This window comes from Herpailurus yagouaroundi, unplaced genomic scaffold, assembly GCF_014898765.1.
Source record: "Herpailurus yagouaroundi ecotype Mexico unplaced genomic scaffold, PumYag 246, whole genome shotgun sequence".
NCBI lineage: Eukaryota > Metazoa > Chordata > Mammalia > Carnivora > Felidae > Herpailurus > Herpailurus yagouaroundi.
The window spans coordinates 11,881,924-11,896,597 of NW_024412463.1; the positions used below are offsets into that span (position 1 = coordinate 11,881,924).

The following is a 14,674-nucleotide window of genomic DNA, read 5'->3' on the forward strand; positions in this document are numbered from 1 at the left end:
GTTGAGGACGGTTTCTGTTAAGGTGGCGCGGTGTCCGTATTTCTCTGTGTACGATGCTGGTTTTGGGGAGTGGGGTACCAGGGCTTTCAGAAAGAACCATACGCGTTTTACGTTCAGGACAACGGGGTCCTCCGGAGGACAAAGTGGGACCTGCTCTGGGAGTTACCCTGGTCCTGAGTCCGCCGTGTCCCTGCGGGCCTGTGAGCCTCCACAGCGTCCTTTGAAAAATGCAGAGTAGGGTGCTTTTGCTGCCTGTTGTTAATTTCACAGTAAAATTTGCCTTGTTTTTCTCAAGAGCGATTTCCTGAAAGGTCTTTTTAGTTTTTGCCCGTGAAGATCTACGAAGGAAAAGGACTTGGAGACGATGCCGACACGTCTGGTGGGAAGTCCATCTGCTAGCCCTGGTGGAGGGACCGGGGCCGCGTCCTTCTGCCCCCTTCTGTCCATTCCCACCAGCACTGTCTGCTTTCACAGATGTGCGTCCGTGTGTGCTGTGCGTGGACGCGGAACTCGTCTCTTGTCTAGAGATGCAGCACTCGAGTTTCACGTTTGTGAGAAAATAGATTGGGGCTGCCATCTGCGTGGTTTTAAGCTGAAAAGTTTCTTTTTTTTCTTTTTCTTTTTTTTTTTTTTACTCGCTCATGCTTCCTGATGGTCCAAGTCCAGGGACCGCTGTGGTGAGCCTGAGGCCCTTCTCCCTGTGGCACATGCCACATCCTGCAGAGGCACACATCCTGTGCTGTCAGGACCGTGAGCGCCTCGCGTGGAAGGCACTTGCGGAACATTGACAGACTTGGAGTGACAGCTTTCCAGCGCCTTCTAGCGCGTGCAGAAGGAGGGTGCTTTGATGCCGGAGTGGTGGCGTTACTGAGTGTAGCCTCACAGGTTTGTTACATTGGAGAGGGGAAAGGAACCCTCCGCCGTCACCATTCCCCATGTGACGATGGCGCCTAAACCCTTCTTCCTGCCAACGCCTGCCACCTTGCAGGAGGTGGTGCGGTGGTTGGTGGTGGCGTGACCGTGCAGAGCAGTGAGTGCTTGGGTTTGCACTCAAGACCACCCGGGGTGTTTGGCAAGGGCCACAGTCCCCGGCCCGGGGGACCTGCCCGTGTGGGAGGTCGTGCCTTAATTCTGAGATGCCTTCGAGGCGCTTTTCCTGTTCTCATGATTTGCTTACGTAGACGTAGAACACGGGTTTGCAGGGGCCTTTGGCCTCTGTGCCTGTGCAGACTGTCGGCAGTGGTGGGGTGTCCCCAGCTGCTCCGCCTTCACAGGCCGCAGGGCCCCAGCTGCGGCGGCTTTGGGCCCTCGGTGGGGGGCAGGAGGGGCAGTCTGGGCCGACCGGTCATCCCGTCCCTGCATCTGCAGGGCAGAGGTGTTTCTCGTTGCAGGGAGCCTGTGGTGGGACCAGGATTCATCTGCAGAGTTGGGAAGTCCCCCCGCCCCCCTCTGGAAGGCGGGGTCGCTGGGTCCATTCTGACCGTGATGCAGAAGGTCTGTGGGACTCCTACTCGGCTCCAACCAAAACTGGCAGCTGGAGGAGTGAGAACCGGGAGGAGTGGACTTCTCTGCACGCGCCTTCCCAGCACCTTCCGTCTGGCTGTGTTTTCGAGCAAGTCACACCGCAACCTCGTGCCCGGCTGTGGGTGTGGCACCGACAGGAATGGTGCCGTGCTGTGCGGTACGAGTCTCCGCCTCACGTCGGGAGCCTGGAGACCCGGAGGCAGCGATCCCGCTGTCGCCCGCCGCGCCGGACCGCCGGACTCGCGTGCGGAGCCCTGCCTGGCTGTGCCGTCTGGCGCTCGGCGGCGCACACGGCACCACACGCTCGAGAGGGAAGCGAGCCTGGTGGTCGCCGTGGCCTCCTGGGCCGGGGGCTGCAGGGCCCGGTGGGTGGCCAGTGGAGGCACAGAGACCCAGGGCGAGGCGGGCCCTATGCAGCTCCAGACCCACGGGCCCGGCGAGTCCTCGGTCTCGAGCGTCTAGCTGTGTTTTTAGCGTGAATCACGTGCGGAACAGCAGCGCGTGCGTTGAAGACGTGGATGGTGAGCCCACCAGCACGTTGAAGAATGAGCCGCTCCGGAACTTGGAAGAATCCCGCTGTAGAACCTACACTGCATTAAATTCATTTATTATCCGAAATTCATTTTTGTGGTTTCCGGTCGTGTTGTGCACACTTGTTTGTCCTTGGGTCCTTCTACCATTTAGGTTGGTAATTGGGTGCAAAAGACAGACTCCTCCCTTCAATAGCTGGTGTGAAGCTGGGGGGAGGGGAAAGAGGTGATGGGGGGGCACCGCACCAGGGAGACCCCCCCCCCCCCAGGCCCGGGTCCTTGAGGTCTGTCGGTTACAGAAGCTGAAGCTGCACCGGGTGTGGCGCTGGGCCTGCGCCCCCTCGGGCTGCGTGGTACTGACGACTCTGGAGGCCGAGGGGGGGGGAATTGGCTTCCAAAAAAGCCCCGTGGCTGGAGGATGGGGCCCTGCCCTGCGGGGATGTTTTAGGCTTTGTTCTAAGTGCAGTGAGAAGCCTTGGGAGGCTGTGCCATGGCGGGACGGGACCCAGCTCGCTGGGCTGCCCTGTGCAGGACGGAGGACGCGGCAGCTAGGAGAAGCCAGTGTGGCCGGAAGCCCGGTTGTGGCCATCGGGTCCCGGCGTCCGCGGCTCCGTGCTGGCCGTGTCCTCGACGAGGCCACGTAAAGCCCACCCCCCGCACACCGAGAGGGCCCCGGGGACTCAGCTTGGGGGCTGGCAGACCCTCCGTGCTTGGCACGCCCTTGGGGCTCTGGCCTGTTCCGCACGGCCTGCCACGTGGACACTGCCCGCTCAGCTGCCCGGCGTTGGCTGGCTCGGGTGGCAGGGCGGGAGCCCACCTCCGAAGACCCACCTTACAAACTGGGGGCGCTTGAGTCTTCCTGCTCTCGCATTCTGCGAAGACTGTTCCCAGTTGTCACTGGACGAGTCCACAGCCCTGTGACACGGGGACCACCACCATCCCCCCATTCACAGGCTCCTGTCCAACACCAGAGCCCTGACGCCAGGATCCCCCGGGCCCCGCCCTCCACAGCCTGGTCCGCCCAGCGGGCCACCCGCCACCGGGAGCCCCGCACCCTCCCCACTCCCGCGGCCAGACTTCACGGGAGCCGGAGCCGCAGGGAGGTGGACCCTGACAGCTGCCGGTGGAGCGCAGGGCGGGGACCGAGTGTGTGCCCCGCCCCATCCGCCCTCCCTCTGTGGTGGCCGTCTGGGGGCGACACGTCCTAAGAGCAGAGCACCAGACGGAAGCACGGCTGGGACTGACACGTGGCCTTGGGCGGCGCTGCCCCGTGTGGGTTGGAGAGGCGGGCGCCCGACCTGGACGCGCTGTGCCCGCGGACGGCTGCCCCCGATGCAGCCGCTGCCACCGGAGGAGGCCCGCAGGGACGGGGCTGAGGACGCCCAGTGGTCCAGGTGGGGCCAAGGTGTGGGGGGCGGGGCGGTGGCTTGGGGCCGGGGCGAGGCCACCTTCTCTCCACCTATGGGCTGTGCACTTCCCTGACGGTCCGGCATACCAGTACCCAGCCCCAGACCCCATCCCTTTTCGAGTCCCAGGGCCAGCGAGAGCCCCCCCCGTGAGCCCTCTCCAGGCCCTCCAGGGATCCGGGGGGTGCGCAGGCAGGAGGTATCCCAGGAGTCCTGCCTGGGGGAAGGGGGCATCGTCCTGGCTGGTGAAGGGGAGCTCACGGACACAGCTGTGGGTCCTAGAAGTGACCCTGCCGGGTAGGACCACACCCATTTACAGGCCCGAGTCCCTACCTGTGACCACACACCTGAGAGCAGGTTCAGCTGACATGGCAGGTGGCTGAGTCCTGCCCACACCTGCCAGCTGTGTGCTGTGGACAGGTCTCCATGGTGGGGGGGGGGAGGCTCCTGTGGGGGCAGGGCCCACATTCTGGGAAACATTCTGTTTCCACATCCACTGCCGAGGACAGAAGGCCCCAGGACAGGGGCTCTCCTCATGACTGTGACACGCTGAACAACCAGGCCACCTGTGCCACAGCCCTCCCTCTGGTTCTGTGGACCCCGGGCCCACGTCAGGCCCTGGGATTCCCAGGCCAGTTCACGTCTGTCTCCGAGTGCCCAGGGAGCCTGGTCTCGGGACCTGCTGCTGCCGCCCAGCACAGGGTCACAGGAAGACCCTAAGAGGTAGTGTCCCCGAGGCTGGGGCGAGATGAAGGCAAAGCCAGTGGGGGAGACGGGAGAGAAGCTGGTCGTTTTGCAGGACAGGGTGTGCAGAGCGGCGTGGGAAGGGCCGCAGTGAGCGTGGGAGCCCCAGAGCCCAAACCGCAGCCTTGGCCCGGGCCCTGCTCCAGGCATCTGCTAGAGCTGGGGGGCTGCGTGCTGGTGCCTGTCAGGGTCCAGGGGCGCTCTCGTCCTCCCCCCCGCCCCCCAACCCCCCTGCTGCCCTGGATACCGAGGGGCTGATCCAGGTACTGATCTGGGTGGCATGGGGTCACGTTTCAGCAGCTCTAGCTGGCTCGGCTTCAACTGCCTCCCTGTGTGCTCGCTCCGGAAGGGGCACTTGCCCCACTTCCCCAGGCCGTTGGCAGGGGAGGCAGCCTGAAGTTCTGGAGGGGTCTGGGGGTCCTGAGTGGAACTGGATTCAGCCGGGGCGAGGCTGTCCCCACCCCTGAGTGGACCCATCGCAGTGAGTGTGGCTGTTTCTGGCTGCCCACCCTGTGTGCCCTCTGCCTCGACAGCCACGTGTCTGCCCTTGTGGGCCCTGGGAGCAGGGGCGGGGGCAGCCAGTGGCCTTGGACCCGTGGCCTGCAATGCCGGCACATTTCCCTTTTCTGAATCGAGGGGCCACGTGACCACATGTTTGCTCAGCCGTGGATGCTTATGCACAAGGGCCACTGGCAGGAAGCAGAAGTTTCTAGAAGGTTCATAGGAAGCATTCTGATGAGCTGGGGGCACAGGCCTGAGGCTCAGGGCGGGTCACTGTGGGCAGGATGAAGCTCTCCTATCCACTCTTGCCTTCTGTGTTCCCAAACAGGCCATCCGCAGGATCAAGGAGTCCGTGCCTGGGCCGCCGAGTCCAGCCAGACTTCCTTGTTCTGTGTCCCCAGCCACTGGAGAGGAAGTACCTCTGCCTGCCCAGCTGGCATTGCCTTCAGCTTGGGGACTGGGCCGTGGGGGCCTCCCAGGGAGGAAGCAGACAGCACCTTGCCCCACACAAGCTCAGGGCAGACTGCTGGCCCGGATGCTGGCGGGCCTTTCTTGGCTTCCCGTGGTCACAAGGAGGCCCAGGGGCAGCACCATATTCTAGGAGCCTGCCAGCCTCCCAGAGTGGGTCAGCCTCAGCTGGCCTTCCCACCCAGAGAGCAAACACAGCCAGGCTCTCAGGGTCACCAGTGAGATGGGCCAGGTGGGCTTGCTGGGGGCACAGTCCAGTCTGGACGCGGGTGGCCCTCCACTGCTCTGACCATAGAAAGGAATGAAGCTCCTTCTCGAAGGCACCTTTGGACTGTGGCTGTCTGTGGGGGCGTTGGAAGCTCTGCTCCACGCCCGCCTTCTCCTGGTGCCCCTGGGCAGTGCATACACATGCTTGCAGGGGGCGCGGGGGTGTGGGAGCGCCGTGGGCTCCCCCGGAACGGGGCACCCGGAGGCCGTGGCGATGCTGCAGCCGGCTGGGCTCAGGCCAGCTGGACGGACTCCGGTGGGAGGTTTGGGCTGTGTTGCTCTGGGCCTCCCCAGTAAGGCCAGTGGGAGTGTTTGCTCAGGAGAGCGATGTGCCCGACAGGCCCGCTGCCCCTGGGCTGGAAAGCTGGGTGGGAGGGAGGACCGCGTGAGGTGCTCGCCGGGCGACTGTGGTCAAGTCCCAGGGATGAGCGTCGGGGAGACGTTGGGGGCATCATCTTCAGGTCTGGAACCCCAGAGGGGCAGGTGCCTGAGCCCACGGTGGTCCGCCCTGCCAGGGGCCCCGTGTCCTGTGTCGGGTGGGCAGTGAGCTGGTGCCACCTGCGGGCTTATCAGCCTCGCAGATGCCTGGCCCTGCCTCCGCCCCACGGTCTTCAGTTCTGGAAAGAAAACTAGCGTTTGGGGCCCCCGGGCCCAGAGGGACAGCCACTGAGCTTCCCCTATGGCCCCATCCCTCTCAAGCAGGGGAAGCCTTGGGACCTCGGGTCCATGCTGCTGTCTCCGTCGTCCAGGCTTCTGAATCATTCCAGTAACATTTTAAGAACCTGGAGGTGGGGGTGGGGGGCGTGTGACGGGGGTCACTGGGCAGTTTCCAAGTGGAGCGCCGTCCCCCAGCCGACCTCAGCCAAAGCAGGGTCTAGTGTCTGGCTTCTGGAATTGCACAGCTGGGGATATTTTTAGCACAGGACCCGATTTCCCACTGGTTCTGGTATCTAAAAGCAGAGGGCCACAGAAGGGCGCCCTGGAGCCCTGCGTGCCACGCCCCTCTGAGGTCCAGAGGGGTAATGGGTGGTAATGGGTGCGTCGTATCACACCCACTGATGGGGCTCCTGGTGTGTGCGCCCCGCTCGGGATGGGTCCCCGTGCAGGCGGGGCCCCTGAGCTCCCCGCCGGGCTGCTGCAAGGCCCCCCGCACTCTCTGACCACCCGCCCCCAGCTTGCACACCCCGCCCTCCGCACGGGACATCACAAGTCACCAGCGGTACCCCCTCTCCACCCATCTCCCACCCCCACGGCTGGTGCCCACAGCTCCCTCTCTCTCATTGTTTAAAAGTAAACTTTGTCTCTGAGGCCGGTTCTTGATTTGCAGAGTCACGTGAAGGGAGTGACTCTACCGCCCGCCCCTCCCTCCACATCTTCTGTCAGCGCCCTGCCTTTGTCCCGCCTGCGAGTCCCTCTCCGCAGGGAACCACGGACAAAAGCCCGGAGTTTGCTCAGATTTCTGCCCTTGGTTTTCACACCCCAGCACCCCATCCGGGACCCCACATGCACGGGGGCATCATCTCCTGGCTCTGGCAGTTTCTCAGTTCCCTTGGTCTCAGGGGCAGTCGGGGAGCACTGGCCAGAAGTTTCAAGGACCGTCCCCCTGTGGACACCTGTCTGGCGACTTCCTAGGCAGCCGGGCCTGCCTCTCCTCCGCCCGGGTTCCTCCAAGGGCCGACCACCCCCACGGCACCGTCCCCTTGCTGGCCGCCCAGCACCGCCTGCCCCGACCTCCTCTGCTGGGCACACACAGCGCTCCTGCGGAGCCTTCGGGGACCCACTGCCCTGCTCCTATCCCATAGTGGCCCACCCCTGCCGCGAGACCCTCCCTTTTGGCCTCAGCTGGGGTCTCCTGGGCAGGTGACTGAGCTGTCTGCTCTTGCCCAGCTGCTTCCCTGGGGACCCTGGCCTGCGGGGAGCGGGGAGTGGGAGTGTGGACCTGGCTGCTGGTCCCGGCTAGCACACCCCTCCAGCTGTGCTCTGTCCCACGTGCCCCTCTGCTGGCCGTCCGGCTGCTCCCAGCCTCTGCTGTCGTGACTCGTTCCTAGAGTCTGCCTGTGCTTCAGGAGCCGACACGCAGGGGGGTTCCGGTGTCGGGGGGGGCGGCCACGCTGCCCTCCTGGGTGACACCGTCCCTCCTGTCCCGCAGGCCCGAGTGCCAGGCATGGACGGGGACGCTGCTGCTGGGCACGGGCCTGCTGTACTGCGCCCGGGTCAGCGTGCCCGTGTGCGCCGTCTCCATGAGCCAGGACTTCGGCTGGAACAAGAAGGAAGCCGGCGTCGTGCTCAGCAGCTTCTTCTGGGGCTACTGCCTGACTCAGGTGGTGGGCGGCCACCTGGGGGACCGGTAACCACCCCTGCTCCCCACGCGGGGCCGGGGCTGCCCCGGGGGGAGGCGGCTCCCGCAGGATGAATGTGGGGCCAGGCCTGGCCTGGAGAGAGGCATCGGCCGGGAGGACCGAGGTCCGTGGAGGAGGCGGTCCGGGGGCAGGTGCGCGGCTCCCCTTGGGGCGCTTGTCCTGGGGGGCGGGGGAAGGGTGCTTGTTGGGACGGAGGGACAGGCTGGGCCTGTGCCCTCACCCTCCGCCCCTTCTGCGGAGGAGGACGAGGAAGCGGCGCCCGGCCCGGTGGCGGCAGCTCAGAGCCGGGCTGGAGCAGGCACCGGCTTGGGCTCCTCCGGGCAGGACCCGTCCACCCTGCCTGCCACCCGCCACTGTGCTCTCGTCCTCCTCCAGGATCGGGGGTGAGAAGGTCATCCTGCTGTCCGCCTCCGCCTGGGGCTTCATCACTGCCGCCACCCCGCTGCTCGCCCGCCTCAGCAGTGCTCACCTGGTCCTCATGACCTTCTCGCGCATCCTCACGGGCTTGCTCCAAGGTAGGGCTGTCTTGGCAGCTCCCCTCTGCGGTCCCAGCCGTGCCAGCGCCAGGCGAGCGCGCACGCGTTGTGTACGCGTGTAGGTACACGCGCGTGGACACGTGGGTGTGTGGACGTGTCCGTGCAGGTGGGTGTACGTGTGGGTACATACGTGTACTCAGGCGCAATCCCGCGCGTGTGCTTAGGTCAGAGGAAGTCTCCTGCGCCTGCTGATAAGGCCCCGGGAGCCCCCAGCGCGGCGGGCGGGCAGCTGTCCTCGTGGGCAGGGAGGCACGAGGACCGACCGCCCCCAGCAGGCAGCCGGCGCTTGGCTGCGCTTCCCCGTGGCGGGCGGGTCTGTCGTGCCGCGCGAGGCCTTGGCGCCGAAGCTCTGTCTGTTTCCCAGAAATATTTCACGGTCTGGCACAATCCAATGTCAGATGCCCCCCTCCGCCAAAAGGCCCACCCCGGGGGCGTGGGTGGCAGGCAGCTTGCCACACGGTGGCCGTCAGCGCCCCTGGCCGCTGGAGCAGCGGGGACTTGCTGAGTTTCTGCATGTTGCTGGGCAGAGGCTGCCCCTGGCCAGAGCCTCCGGGACCCGCGTTTGCACTCGGCCTCTCCCTGTTTCCTGACCGGCCCCACCGGTCCGCCTCTTGGGCAGTCCGGCTCCTGAGCCCCGTGGGTTCACCCCGGTGTCCCATGTGCGGCCGGTCCCGTGGCTGGGGTTTCTGGGCATCCAGCCAGGGGGCCCTCGGCTCAGGCTGTTCCCCCATCTTCCTGGGAGGTGGGGGGCCGGTCCGTGCCGTCACGAGAGCTCAAGGGGCAGCGATCAGCCTGGGTGACTGGCAGTTGGTGTGGGTGGGGGTGGGGCCCCGACGGGAAGGCCGGGCCCTGCCTCAGCCCCTGGCCTCTTAGCTCTTCCGGGGAGAAAAGCGCAGCACAACAGGTGGGAGCCGCCGTCCCTGTTTTAAAAATTAGGTTTTGCAACGATCATAGATTTGCAGGAAGTTGCGAAGAGGCCCCGGGGTCCCTCGGGCCTCCCTGGGGCGGCATCTCGTGTGGCTGCGGGACGACGACACATCCGGGCACCGTGGCTCCGTGGGGCTGCTCGCTCGGGCCTCACGGGCTGTAGGTGCACTGCGTGTGTGAACGCGTGCGAGCGTGTGTGTGCGAGCGAGACAGCGTGTGAGTGTGCGTGCGTGCACGAGCGTGTCATGTGTGAGCATGCGTGTGCGAGTGTGCGTGAGCATTGTGAGCGTGTGCGTGCGAGCACGAGCGTGAGTGCGAATGTGCATGTGCGAGAAGGGCGTGCCAGTGTGTGAGCGTGTGTGCGAGTGTGAGTGGGCCTGTGCGAGCAAGCGTGCATGTGTGTGTGTGTGTGCGCGCGTGAGCATGCACGAATCAGCGTGTGGCGTGCGTGTGTGAGTGCGTGTGTGTGAGTGTGCACCAGGACTCGAGCTGGTGTGGCAGGAGTGCCAGCTCAGACTCTGTCGTTCCCACAGCCCGTTCTGTGCCAGGACCCTAAGCACACCTGTCCCCCAGCTGAGAGTCCAGCTGACAGGTCCTCAGAGCCCAGTCCTGCTGGTCCCCGGGGGAGCGTCCCAGAGCAGCTCTCGGTCCTGGCCGGCCCCGCCCTGGCCCCAGATGACAGCGTGGGGACGCAGCTCTCTGCTCGTTTCAGGGGTCTACTTCCCGGCGCTGACCAGCCTGCTGTCACAGAAGGTACGAGAGAGCGAACGTGCCTTCACCTACAGTGCCGTGGGGGCCGGCTCCCAATTTGGGTAAGTCCTGGCCCTGAGAGCCCAGGGGACAGAGGGTGTGCCCAGGGGGGCCTGGGCGGGGACAGGCCGCGTGGGCGCCTTTGCGGCTCAGGGAGATGCAGGTCGGCTGCTTCTGTGGTGCGGGGGGGCCCCCCCCCCCCCGTGCATGTTCTGTCCCCAGGGCAGGTGGTGTGGTTGAGGCTCTGGCAATGGGACACGGCGTTCCCTTTCATCTGTGCTGAGGGAGCCAGAGGGGGTGCCGTCCCGATGTGGGAGGCGACCTGTGCCCCCCTGGGGGGCATGTGACACGGTCCAGACATGAAGACCCTGTCCCTGTACTCCTGAATGGAGGCCTCGCTCGGGGAGAAGGGACATGTTGCTGTCCTGATGGGGCTTCACTACCCGGGGCTCAGGTCCCTCACTTCCCTGCTGCCAAGAAGCAGGCAAGAAATCAGAGCGTGGAGGGGTGCCTGAGGACGGGCCAGGAGCCCGGATAAAAGCCCAGAGCGCCCAGTTGGAACGGGGGTTCTGGATACGCCGTGTGGGACGTACTCCCACAAGGAAGGGTGTGCGTTGTTTCTGAAATCCCGCTTCACCCAGGCGTCCTGGGCCCGTGTCTTAGGCTGAGAGGCACGGAACACAGTCTGCCCACTGCACAGATGAGGAAAGGGAGGCTCCGGGGGGGAAGGCGCCCCCCCTGCCCACCCCCCACCCCCGGCCTGCAGGAGGCGAGGATCCACAGGGCTTCTGGGCTTTGTGCTTGCTTCTCCCACTTTTGTGTTTAGACATCTTGGAGGCCAACTTGGAGGCCCGGAAGCAAGAAATTAAAGCAACAGAGGGCCCCCGTGCCGTGTCACGGCCGCACGGCTGTGCCCACGTCCCCTGGGCGCCGAGGCAGCCGGAAGTCTCCCTGAACGCTCCGAATGCTTCACAAAATACGCTCAGACTGGGGCGGCTGCTTTCCTGGTGACGAGCTTATGCCGGGTGGGGGTGCTCAGAGGCATCGCCTTGCCCCAGCAAAGCCCAGGGTCACGGCCACCTGTCTTTCAGGACGCTGGTGACGGGGGCCGTGGGCTCCCTGCTCCTGGACCGGTACGGCTGGCCTAGCGTCTTCTACCTCTCCGGCGGGCTCACCCTGCTGTGGGTGTGTTATGTGCACAGGTACCTGCTGAGTGAAAAAGGTAACTGCGGCCGGGCGGGCGATGGCCGGCAAACGCAGCTGCCCAGGGAGGGTGAGGGCCTGGCGCCCGGCCCCTCTAGCGGCCGCTAAACATCCACCCAACTCACCTGCGGAGTAGCACCCGCTCAGCGGGTCCCTGGGCTGCAGCTTGGCCCCGTCCGGAAAAGCATCCTCTAGACTAGAGCCTGAGGAAAATGCCAGTTCTCGGGCCGGCTCTGCCCGGGTTCAGGCCTGAGAGCCGTGCCCCAGGAAGAAGCGGGCACACGGAGACAGGTGCCCACCGGGCACAGGCAGCCGGCAGGGGCCATCGGTCTAAAGACGGCAGGAAGCGGGGCTTGGGGGATCTGAGGACGGGGGAAGGACCGAGGAAGTCTGTTCAGACTCCCTCAAATGCCGACAGCCCAAGGTGCTGGCAGGGAGGACGGTGTGGCCGTCCCCGGGGCAGCCAGGTGGGCCGCAGGGCTGTGGGGGCGCTGGCCCCTGGAGCTGCCCCCCCGGGAGCCGTCTGTTACGAGCAGACGCCATCCCCCAATTCTGAGGAGCTTCCACATGGAAACCGCTTGCCCCTCAGATCTCATCCTGGCCTTGGGCGTTCTGGTGCGAGGCCTGCGGGTGTCCAGGCGCACCAAAGTTCCCTGGAGACAGCTTTTCCGGAAGCCCTCTGTCTGGTGAGCCGGCGCCTCGGGGCCGCGGCTTGGGGTGGGGCGGCACGGGGCCGAGCCCAGCCGATCTCGGGTGTTCCCGAAGCCTACACGGGCCGGGGTCACCCCGGCTTCTGAGCTCCGCGGGGGCTGGCGGGGGCGCCCCTCCGTGCGGGGCTGGGGCGCATGGACCCTGAGCCCGGCCGCGCCCCCCAGGGCAGCCATCTCCGCTCAGCTGTCGTCCGCGTGCGCTCTCTTCATCCTCCTCTCCTGGCTGCCGACCTTCTTCAAGGAGACGTTCCCTAGCTCCAAGGTGGGTGGACCACCCTGGTGCCCGCGGGGTGACGGAGACACAGTGTTGTTTGCGGCCCCACTCGGGCTCGCGGCCCTGAGCTACCCTCGCCCGTGCTCAGGGCCCGCGGCCCCTCTGGTCTGGTGCAGCCACCCAGGACAGGGCCCCTTCCCACCGCCGCACAGCGCCTGCTCCCGGGATGCACCCTGTGCGGCCGCCCGGCAGAGCCCTGTCCTAGGCTCAGCCGACGGTCTGTGCACGGTCATGACCGAGGACGGGCCAAGTGGGGATCGCGACATGGGCAGGGTCAGCTTGGCCCACTCCACCCTGGCCACCCTCCCCGTCTGGTGACCAGAACCTCCTGCACCTCCGCACGGTGGGCCTGTGTCCCCCCTGCTCGGCCCTGTCACGGTGGGGGGGGCCAGTGAGGGAGACTCGGCCTGAAGGGGGGCGGCCCTAGTGGACGTGGAGCTCGGCCAGGGTGGGGGGGGGGGTCAAGGTCAGGGGGGCCCTCCAGCCCGGGAGCCCAGCCTGTGGGCAGGGAGAGACTTACCGGGCATCAGGGCACATGGGCGACCACCGGCCTGTGCAACCTCTCGCGGGTGGCCAGGCGCATGCCCTCTGAGGCCTCCCTCTTCCCTGCAGGGCTGGGTCTTCAACGTGGTGCCCTGGCTGGTGGCCATCCCCGCCGGTCTGTTCAGCGGGTTCCTCTCCGACCATCTCATCAATCAGGGTGAGCCCTGGGGGAGGGGCCGCCGGGAGCCAACCCAGCTTTGCCACACTGTGGGGGGTGGGGGCCCCCTCCTGGGGGTGCTACGGGGATGGGAGGGGTCTTGCCACCCCCAGGACCTCGCTCTGAGAGTGGGGCCCCGACCACCTCAGCCTCAGTTTCCCGGAGGGGGTGGGGCACAGGGAGAGGACCCGATTCCTGTGGGCACCGTGGAGCTCCTCCTTGGTCTTCAGAGGGGTCAGAGGTCATAGGTCGGGGGGGCTGTGTGTGCGAGCCCGGGACCCCAGAGAACACGCCCGAGGACGAGGATCTCACAGACACGCACACCGCACGCGCATGCACACGCACACGCATTCTTAGACGTTAGTCCTTTCCTAGTGAGAGAGTGCTGCACCCTCACTGTGGAAAAAGTGGAGACTTTGTAGAAACAGGGAGACAGCACGTGTGTAAACCATCCCGGGGCCTTCCTTCTGCCTGTCTGCTTGACCTTGTCCTGGAGAGTCCTCTAGATGCACACCCAGGGCAGGGCACACGTGCTCACACGCACTTGCACACGTGCACCCAGGACACAGGACATCCAGGGCAGGGCACACATACTCACACGCATTCGCACACGTGCACACATACCCAGGATGCAGGATGCTCAGGCAGGGCACACGCATCCACAGGAACTCACACGGGTGTGCACACGCACCCAGGATGCCCGGCACAGGGCACACATGCCCACACGCACTCACACAGCTGCTCACACACACCCAGCACACAGGATGCCCAGTGCAGGCATGTGTGCCCACACACATGTTCACATGTCTCACGCACGACCCGGGACACCCCCTCCCTGAGCCCAGGGCCCGGCCCTCCCCTCCATGCTCCCTCCCTGCAGCCGTGCCGGCTGGGACCCCACGTGGGTGCCAGTGGGAACCTCTCTCCTCTGCTCAGGTTACAGAACCATCACTGTTCGGAAGTTCATGCAGGTAGGGAGGTGGAATGCTCCTCTGGACACCCCTGGTTTGTTCCCCTGCGGGTTGTGACCCCCCCCCGTCTCCTGACCCAGAAAGCATTCGGAGGTGCCCTGGATCAGTGCTGGGGGCTGGTTTGGCCCACCTGAGGCCCTTCTCCCAGCTGTGCCCCCCCCAGACCCCCGCACACGTCTCTGGGCCTCGGTCGCCCTCGTTCCCCTCTGGTCGGACAAGTGGGGGGTCTCATACCCGCTGGGCAGGCCTGGGAGGGGCTTTCCCAGTGACCTTGCTCAGTGCGCCCCGGGTGGCCCCGGGAGGAGCCCTGTCGGCAGGCACCAATCCTCTGTCCCGCAGGTGATGGGCCTTGGCCTGTCCAGCGTTTTTGCCCTGTGTTTGGGGCACACCTCGAGCTTCTGCAAATCTGTGGTGTTTGCATCAGCTTCCATCGGCCTGCAGACCTTCAACCACAGGTGAGGGCCGGGCGCCCCACTCACCAGCCGGCACCCTGGCACGGTGGCTGTGCCCTGGTGTGGCCGAGCGCCCCGCTGTGGGGGGCGGGCCTTGGCTGGGCTGGGTTCCGAGCGCCCGTGTGGCAGTTTCTAGACCCCGGGTGCTCAGAGGACCAGCCCCGGACTCCATGGGGGTGGCAGCCGCCCTGTGGTCACTTGCTCGCCCACCTCCCTTTCTCTTTCCCACAGTGGCATTTCCGTCAACATCCAGGACCTGGCTCCATCCTGTGCCGGCTTTCTGTTCGGTGAGAGCCACTGGCCCCCGTTTGAATAGGAGGGGCTGTTCCCCACCCAGGCGTTGCTCACCCG

At 65.7% G+C, this 14,674-nt stretch overlaps 1 protein-coding gene across 1 annotated transcript in view; it reads left to right on the forward strand.

Annotated features, from left to right (window-relative positions):
- Positions 1 to 3,118: 3,118 nt before the first annotated feature.
- Positions 3,119 to 14,674, forward strand: part of SLC17A9 (solute carrier family 17 member 9) — a 12,232-nt gene continuing 676 nt past the window's right edge. Inside the window, exons 1-11 of the mRNA XM_040459868.1 lie at positions 3,119 to 3,448; positions 7,590 to 7,787; positions 8,176 to 8,315; positions 9,976 to 10,075; positions 11,105 to 11,235; positions 11,806 to 11,902; positions 12,092 to 12,188; positions 12,813 to 12,900; positions 13,837 to 13,871; positions 14,211 to 14,326; positions 14,555 to 14,629. Of these exons, the coding sequence (XP_040315802.1) occupies positions 3,387 to 3,448; positions 7,590 to 7,787; positions 8,176 to 8,315; positions 9,976 to 10,075; positions 11,105 to 11,235; positions 11,806 to 11,902; positions 12,092 to 12,188; positions 12,813 to 12,900; positions 13,837 to 13,871; positions 14,211 to 14,326; positions 14,555 to 14,629 (1,139 nt within the window). The 5' untranslated portion in view covers positions 3,119 to 3,386. The remainder of the gene's footprint in view (positions 3,449 to 7,589; positions 7,788 to 8,175; positions 8,316 to 9,975; positions 10,076 to 11,104; positions 11,236 to 11,805; positions 11,903 to 12,091; positions 12,189 to 12,812; positions 12,901 to 13,836; positions 13,872 to 14,210; positions 14,327 to 14,554; positions 14,630 to 14,674) is intronic.